The sequence below is a fragment of the Haliaeetus leucocephalus genome, unplaced genomic scaffold, assembly GCF_000737465.1.
Source record: "Haliaeetus leucocephalus isolate CR32 unplaced genomic scaffold, Haliaeetus_leucocephalus-4.0 Scaffold306, whole genome shotgun sequence".
NCBI lineage: Eukaryota > Metazoa > Chordata > Aves > Accipitriformes > Accipitridae > Haliaeetus > Haliaeetus leucocephalus.
The window spans coordinates 1,172,614-1,180,966 of record NW_010972742.1 but is presented as its reverse complement, the minus strand read 5'-3'; the positions used below and the strand labels follow the sequence as shown (position 1 = coordinate 1,180,966).

Below are 8,353 nucleotides of genomic sequence, written 5' to 3'. Positions count from 1 at the left end.
TCCCATGGGTTTGGGAGCAAGATTTGCAAGCACAGTAGAGTCACTAATTTTGACTGTGTCTGGCATTGCCTTGGAGAGACTCACGGTCATTCTACAAGTCCACAAGAAACAAGTGAAAAATGTAACTCTGCACTCAACACACACATACACAGAGTGTCGCTGGAGAAATAATAGTGGATGTTAGGTGCTGGTCAATGGAAATAACTGAGAATGCTGGATCTGAGTTTCTCCTGCATGACTGATAACAGTTGCCTTGGGCTGGACGCTGTGTTTCAGCGGCTGAGGGGCAGTGGTGCTGGTAGCGCCATGGGCAGATGAGGAAGAGTTCGCGCAGTCAGTACTGAAAGAGGATGACCTAGTGGGAAAAACGGGAATCGAGCGTTAGCTGCTTTCAGAGACAGACAGCCCTCGCAATGGAAATGTGTTTTCAGGGACCAACAGAACAGACATGTGCCCCGCTTTGGCAGCCACTTCCCAATGGAAAAACCCTCTCTGGAACCGCTGTCTGCCTGGGAGCCGCCAGCCCTGCCCGCGGAACGGAGCCGGTCGGGGAAGGCACGTGCGGCAGCCAAGGAGCCCAGGCGGGAGGTGACAGGACTATGGCAGCACACAGCCTGAGAGAGGTGCACCTCCGGGCACGCCTTTAGCTGCGAAACCATATCATACTGGGCAACACACTGAAACCAGTATCTAATTTATTTCTTCTGTGATACGGCAGCTACCAAGAAAGATGAAGACCATTACCAGCAGTCCTTACTCCATCCACCTCACTTGCTAACCAGCACAGGCTTCCCTCAAACCACTATACCTCGTTGCTCTGCAAATACAGCATCTGTCCTTGCTGTCAGTCAGGGGGAGCAGCCGCTGAGCTGGTCACAACTCGGCTCTCCCACAGCCGCTGCGCTGGGTACCCCGAGAGGAGTGGGGGGGGGGTGCCCCATGCGCAGAGGGAAACAGAGACTTAGCGTTTACATGTGTTTTCCCAGGATCTCAGCTATCACTGCTCTTAAAAAATTTTGGATGTGGAAAAAGAGGCTGCTTCAGGTTTCAGGAATTCAACATGCAAGTGATTGTTTGGCAAAGGAGCTGGTTGGGGGGCAGCTCTGTGTCCTGAGAACCCAGTTCTGCAACAGCTGCGAGCCAGGAATTGCACCTAAATCACAGGAGCTACTTGCTGCAGTGAAATTTCCCTGAACAACGGCACCAGGACTGTGTAATATTTTCTGAAAACTCTCCAGCTTGCTGTGCATGACAAAATGGTAGCATTTAGACTGAAAAAGTAACTTTGCTGTGCCCCTGCTTGTGCTTATCAAAACAGAGCTCAATAAGCTATCGTTGCTGCACTGAATAGGGAGAGATTTGAAGAGATGCTGAGAACTTCTAACAGTAAAGACAAAATCTAAAACCAGTAAGAGTTGCCAAAGGCTCAGTGTTTCCTCAAAATGAAGTCACTTAAATTGGGATCCTAAATAAAATCTTATGAGCCTAAGCACATTTCAGAAGTCTTGCCCCTAAGTAAGCTGTGTGTTAGAACAGACAGATACTTTAAGGGCTGAACAGAAAAATATCAACATGCAATATTGTTTCCTGGCCAGACATTGTGAAACAACATTCCTGCTTCAGATATTGTAACAGCCAGTTGCTATTTTTTTAAGCAATACTGGAATCCCCAAGAAATGAATCTTTCTTATTAACTCATAGAAAACCAGAAAGTTAGCCCATGCGAAAGGTCCCCCCTGCTCTGTTGTTAACAGCCAGTTGCTGTTCACACCGACAACGTGTGCAGGCAGCTGAGGAACGGAGCAGGAGAACGGAGCTCATTGCACACGGGAAGGGGAGAAACCAGAGAGAGAGGAGTTCAGGCAGGAGGGTGTCAAAAGCCTTCAGTGAATGCAGGCACAGCATCCCAGCACATCACAACAACGAGGGGTATTTAGTGAAGAACAAAAGTGATGCCGTTTTGACCAACAGTTGGTACATCAATCTAGGGCCACCAAAATTAAGAAAAGACACATGAGTGGGCGGCAGCTGCCAGAGATCATGGAGAAGCAGTGATGCTGACAAGAGACGGCAGTGGCAATGATGTTACACAAAAATCTTTGCTACAGTTGAAGTTTGGCCCCAAAGCCTGAAACAGGGACTACAATTACCTTCTCACCCCTATTAGATAGTGGTCCTTCCATGTCTGCTTTGAGGTGCACTGGTGGAGCAGTGTAGGGAAGTCTACAGTGCACTTGTCCACACTGTACCTGACCTGTGGATGAGAAGAGGCTTCAGCCTCTGTTACTACAAACAACACACGCCCTCCAACCAGCACGGTCAGGCTTCCACCAGGGAGCAGCTCGGGACACGCGTGGAAGAAGTGGTGCCCGGTGGATCAGGCAGAGGCACAGCAGGAGCCACATTTTACTACAGCCTGTGTGGGCGAGGGAGGGTAGAAGCCTCGCAAGAGTCACGGAGCCAAAACCTCCGTCCAGGCGTGACCAAAGCTGCCCGCCACTCGCAAATGATTCATCGGCACGTGGCAACTGTTAGAGAAAGCAACTCTGATCTTCTGAGCAGGAAGGAGACCACTTGACCACCGAGCTCAACAGAGCACATTCTCGCCTCTTCTCCATGACAAAGAAAACACAAGGAGGGCCAAGAACCAGTCTGGTAAAACCCAGGCAGTGACTTTCCTGGGGATGAGGTATGGAGGGAAAGAGGCTGCAGCAGCTCCCTCTCCCCTCCTTCTCTCATCTGGGGCTTCCTCGTAAACGGGCCTTCAGAAAATCCCAAAGACAAAGTTCATCAGACCACGAGGAGGAGGAGAAGCATGGGCACCAGCTGTGCACCCATAGTACAAGAGCGTTTTTGACAGCGCTCTGTGCCGTGGTGCTACCCCCTGCTCCCGGGGAGCACCCCACTGCCCTGCCGTTCCCGAGCACCCCGCTGCCGGAGCCCCGCGACCCGGCACTTACTTTCTATGTATCCGTGCAGCGTCACCATCCGGGCCCGCTCCGGGCTGCTGAAGGGCGAGTAGTGAATGTCATCAGAGAGCGAGGAAGGGATGCGGGACGGGGGGGCTCCCGAGGGCGGCACCGTGTGCTGGGGGGTGTGTTTTTTATGACGGGCTCTGCAGTTTTGAAACCAAACCTGAAACAAAAGCAGCAAACCCTGTGTCAATGGAGAGACAATTGATTTGAAGCATGGTCGTTCACCAAGACCCTATGATGGGTGTCTCTTCCAAGTTTTTTAAAAAAAAGCAATCAAATTTAGAAATCTGCATGCTGAAATACCTCACCAGCATTCCACCAGCTTCCATAGCTTTGTTTTACACTCACTAGAGCAAGAGTTTTGTCTCAAGACAGTACAGACATTAGGGTGCCTGAAGTGGCATCTGTACTATTGATTTGTCTTAGTTGAAACCAAAGCCGTTCTTTATTAGGGTAATTAAAACTTTCAAGCTTGTCGCAGGAGTCGCTGAGTGAAACACCCTGACCAGGTGATGCAGAAACTCACATTAAGAATCACATTATTCCCTCCCACACTAAAATAATTTTAACAGCAAGCTGCTACCTGAGCTCGAAGGGCTGTGAAAGGGGCTCGAAGGGCTTTGGTAACAGCACGGTACCGGCCGGGGGAGCAGCCAGGCAGAAACACCCCCTGTACCCGAGCTTTGGCTGGGTTCATCCATCCCTGCATATGCAAAGCTTTGTCCCTGCATGGCTTCCACTGTAAACAACAGGAGCACCTTTCAATGTCTTATTTAGATTTTAACCTTCAACCCCAGCTAGCCTGGCCTAAAAACACAGCTGAGATCAGCTGGGAAATGCATGAGCGTTGCAAGGCAAGAGACAAGGGGAGACAAACTGAGTAAAAGCTTAGACTAGGAGATGTGACTTTAGGGACGATGAAAACAATATTGTTTTAATCACTTGTGGTTTATCATATTCAAGAACCACATCAGCAGAACATTAAAGCTGAGAAAGGAGGGTACTGTGGTGGGATACAGCCCTAGTCCATATGAGCAGCAGGTATGAGCCTTCTGACCATATCTCACTGCTTTTAATTAAAGGAATAGTTAGGGGATTACATCCTAGAGTTAAAACATGCGTGGAAGGGGTTTTTTTTTTATGCTAATGTGGTGATTTCTTTCTTATGCTTTAATTTTCGAAAGATAGCTGGGAGGAAAAATCTTCTCCAAGGCTAAGCAAAGATCAGCTCTCAGGCCGAGCACGCTGGACCACAGAGAAGGAAACAGTCGTAGCATTTGACAAATTGTTTCCTGTTCAAAGTGCCTTTAAAAAATATCCACATAAAAAATAGCTCAGTGTGCAGACTGCTTGATCTTTAGCTAAATGAAGAATCTCAATAACTGAGGCTCGAGCCAGATTTTCACACACGAAATTTAAATGTGTCATTGGCAAAACAATCCTGGATGAAAGCTCCAAATTTATTTTAATCACTCATGTTTTTATTGTATGCAGAAAGTATGTCAGCAGAACATTAAAGTGAAGAGTATAAATGTCACCAAGGGGAAAAGCTGGGCTGTCTACAGAGACAGCGAGCTGGGAGCTGCAGAGGGGGCATTTCTCAATCCCTACGGCACCGCTCTCCCTCCCCTCCCGCACAGCACAAGCATGGGGACTTCCCTGCCACCACATCCCCTGGGGCTGAAAAACCCCTTTTTCTTTAAACTTCTCGATCCCAGCGCTTCCTGAAGTGAACCAACTTTGCCTGCTCACAGCGGGGACGGCTGCCGACTGCTGGGGAAGCGCCCGCGCTGCCCGTGCCTGCTGTCAGGGCAGAGCACTGAGCTCTGGGACTGTGTGCTAACGGCAGCTTTATTGGGACTGGCTGGGGCTGTATGGGTTGTTTTTCATTGCATCATAAGAGGGGAAAAACAAACAGAAAACCCATGAGTGAGACAGAGGAAAGACAGTGCTGGCATCGCTACCGGAGCTGATGAAGCTGACATGCCGGTGAGGCAACACGGAGCTGCTGGATGCCGCTAGTCCGAGGGTCGATGCGCGGGAGCGAGGGGCTACAGGGATGTGAGCCCTGTCTAGCACCAGGCTTTTGGTGCACCCCCTCTGCCCCCTTCCTCGTCCCTGCTTGGGGCTGCTCGGCCGATGGTGCCTGCACCCTGCCCACCCCTGGCCGCCCCTCACCTGAATGACTCTCCGACTCAGCCCCGTCATGTCCGCCAGCTTCTGAAGTGTTTGTGCGTCGGGGTTGTTGTCCTGAGCAAACTGTGCCTGCATAACCTGGGGTGGGGAGAGGAGAGAGGGGGTCAGGATGAGGCCGGGGAGCCGCAGCCCCTCCAGCCCCCCCCGGCCCAGCCCCGCTACCTGCAGCTGCTCGGCAGTGAAGGACGTGCGGGCCCTCTTGGCCGGCTTCGGCTGGCTGTCCTGCTCCGAGGGCACAGCCCCCTCCAGCGTGATCCCATTGCCTACAAGAGAGAGAAGCCCCCTGTGCCGCAGGTCAGAAATTCTGCTTGCCTGCCTGCCGGCCCCGCGTGCAACGGCCGCTCGACCCGTGGACAACACGCCTGGCATCGCAGCGTGGGGCACCCACAGCATCCCTTGCTGCAAGCAGTAGGAGAAAGAGCAGAACTGGCACTGCCACTCGGGCGCTGCCCCGGGCTGCTGAGCCCCTCCACGTGCTGGGAAGGAGACACCACTGGCCCTGAAGAGTTTACTGTTGAATTAAGAAAAAATGCAGCAAGTTGGTGGAAGCTAAGGGGAATGAGGGATGGGGAAACGGCAGCGGGAACGTGGATGTCAAGGCGGTGTGCGAAGGAAAGCGCTGATGTCCCACTAGCCCTGGCTTGCTGTCACTGCTTGGCCACATCCTCCAGGGAGCAGCTCAGAAGGGGACCCTGCCTCTGTCGGGCTCACAGACATCCATCACTCCTGCCCCACACTGCTCCCCGCGACCCCGTCTTCCCCTGCAGGCGCTGCCTCCATCAGTCGTTTCATTTGCTCAGAGCATTTGGGCTCTTTGCTCCTTTCCCTGGCCCCAAAACCTCCCGGCACCCCTACCTCCTCCTCCTCCTGGGTCACAGAGCAGCAGCAGGAGCAGCACCATCCCCACAGCCTTGGGGTGCCCATGCTCTGAGCAGCAACCACACTAAGGGAGATGTGCCAGGGGCGACTGTCCACCCACTTGCCAAGCACGGTGTTGGGGTGAGTCCAGCCATGCTCACACAGCTACGGAGCCTGCAGGGAGGGTGGCCGGAGCTGGGGTCCCTCTTTCCTCACTGGGGTCCCTGCTGCAGCCCATGTTGTACCCAGTCCGGCTGTTCTCGGCAGTGCTGGTCAAGCACCGACGAGTGATGGATGAGGGAGGATGCCTGCGCGGGGCTGGCGCTCGCCCCGCTCCCAGGATGCGCCTGTACAACCCGGCACTCGCTCCGCAAGCTGGACCGGGCTGTGATTGTCTTGGCTTGAGTTGAAGGACTTTCTCATATAGTTTGACTTGTTCTTTTCGGATGATGAATGGGACTCTGACTTCAGCAACATCTGTTTATTTTTCTTGTATGTAAAACCTCATGTGCAGAAGAAATTGCTGGGTAATTACTGGAGGGGGGGGACCGTAGCTCTCCAACTCTGCAGCAACTGCAGCTCTCCAAAGCGCTCTCACCCCCTTCTCAAAACCAGGGGACACTTGGACACTGGTACCCATGCAGGACACTCACCACGTGCCCCAGCCCTGCCTCGACACCACGGGGCTCAGCCCACACCAGCAGGTCCTCAGGAGCAGCGGCAAACCCACCGCTCCAGCCCTCAGCTGGGGTAACGGCTCTGCGGGACCCCCTGGTGCCAGACCCTACCATCTTCGCACCAGCTCGCTCCTCGGGCCATGTGCCTTCTCCCCCTCCATCCCTGCTCCCCGCTGCCTCGCTCGCACCTCTGCAGCAGCCAACCATATGGACCAACATGCTGCGAGCTGCGTCCTAAGACGAGACCCTCCCAACCCGACCGGGCACTCTGTTTTCATCCTCTTACTCAAACGCTGTAAACAGAAACACATTATTTTCATGTCAGGTTGTTAATGGTTTCCACATGCTGCACGGGCCAGGACATGATGTTTGCCTCCTCATGCCCACCAAGTGCTAGCAAGGGGCACAGAGGGCTGGAACCCTGCTCCCGGCTGGGGGCAATGCCCCAGCCCAGCCCCAGCCCCAGGAGGGTCCTAGGCATGGGGACCGGTGGGAAAGCGGCCCTGGACACTTCCCTCAGTGACTCTGCAGCTGCACAGCATCCCTGGGCACCCTTCCCTCGCCCGGCGCAATGCCCACGTGTTAAAAGCAAACAGCCTCGAAGCCGCCACAGCCGTCATTCCCCACAGGCACAAGTGCGGGAGAGAGATGAACCCAGCCTCAGCCCCAGCCCATGGGCAGGACCCGGCTGAGCTCCCACAGCACCGAGCCCAGGGGGTTGCCTGCTCCCCTGAGCTGCGGTTGCTGCCGTATCAACATAGCTCAGGTGCTTTCCAACACAGGACAGCCCCCGGCACTGCCTGGCCTCCCTTGTGCACCGCTTCAGACTAACCCCACCGATTTGTTGCTCCGAGCATCTCTCTGCCCGCTGCCACGCAGAAGGATGGGGCCGGGCTCAAGGGGACAGGAGCTGCGGTGCTGCGTGACCTCGGTGTCACCGACTTGATTGGGAAAGCAGAGGCTGGCCAGCTGCTCGCGCCGCGCCGCGGCGGGGACAGCAGCGTGCGGCGCGGTCCAGCTGGGAGCAGCACGTCCCCAGGCGGGCAGGGCGGGTGGAAAATGAGGGGAAGGTTTTGTCGGATCGCCAGCTTTCCCACCTTCTTAGATTTATGACTCACAGCCTCAAAATCCCAGTGGCTTCCTCACGCACTGCACATCGGGCTGCGCGGGACCAGGGCCTCGTCCCCGGCATTGCCTGCGGCACACGGGTCTGCCACAAGCCGCAGGTGCTGCCGGCACGTTGGCCACCCCCACGAGCCCTCTGCCAGCCCAGGGCCTCACACTCAAGCCTCCCCAGGGCCACCCATCGTCCCCTTTTGGTGACAACGGGACCAACCCTGGCACCCTTTGATGGGGGTCAGTGCGTGGGACGCGGATGGCCCCCGGAGCGAGGCCGCAACCGCGGCACTGGGGCTGCGTACCGTTCTCCGCCGCTCGCTTGAGGTTCTCTATCATGGTGTCGTAGTGAATCCGGCACAGCACCTTCTCCTCCACCAAACCGAACTCCTCGCCGGTGGAGAGCTGCCGCTTGCAGGAGAAGCAGGCGAAGCAGGCGAGGTGGTAGGCGTTGCCCCGCGCTCGCCGCACCCAGTCGCTGGCGTAGATTTTCCTGCCGCAGCGGGGGCACTTTGTAACAAAACGGCTGGG

General features: G+C 54.9%; 1 protein-coding gene across 1 annotated transcript in view; it reads right to left on the bottom strand.

Annotated features, from left to right (window-relative positions):
- Nucleotides 1-334: 334 nt before the first annotated feature.
- LHX6 (LIM homeobox 6) overlaps nucleotides 335-8,353 on the bottom strand; it is a 17,034-nt gene continuing 9,015 nt past the window's right edge. Inside the window, exons 4-9 of the mRNA XM_010571087.1 lie at nucleotides 8,128-8,348; nucleotides 5,334-5,434; nucleotides 5,154-5,249; nucleotides 2,961-3,135; nucleotides 2,151-2,254; nucleotides 335-355 (exon numbers count right to left, since the gene is read on the bottom strand). Coding sequence (XP_010569389.1) covers nucleotides 335-355; nucleotides 2,151-2,254; nucleotides 2,961-3,135; nucleotides 5,154-5,249; nucleotides 5,334-5,434; nucleotides 8,128-8,348 — 718 coding nt within the window. The remainder of the gene's footprint in view (nucleotides 356-2,150; nucleotides 2,255-2,960; nucleotides 3,136-5,153; nucleotides 5,250-5,333; nucleotides 5,435-8,127; nucleotides 8,349-8,353) is intronic.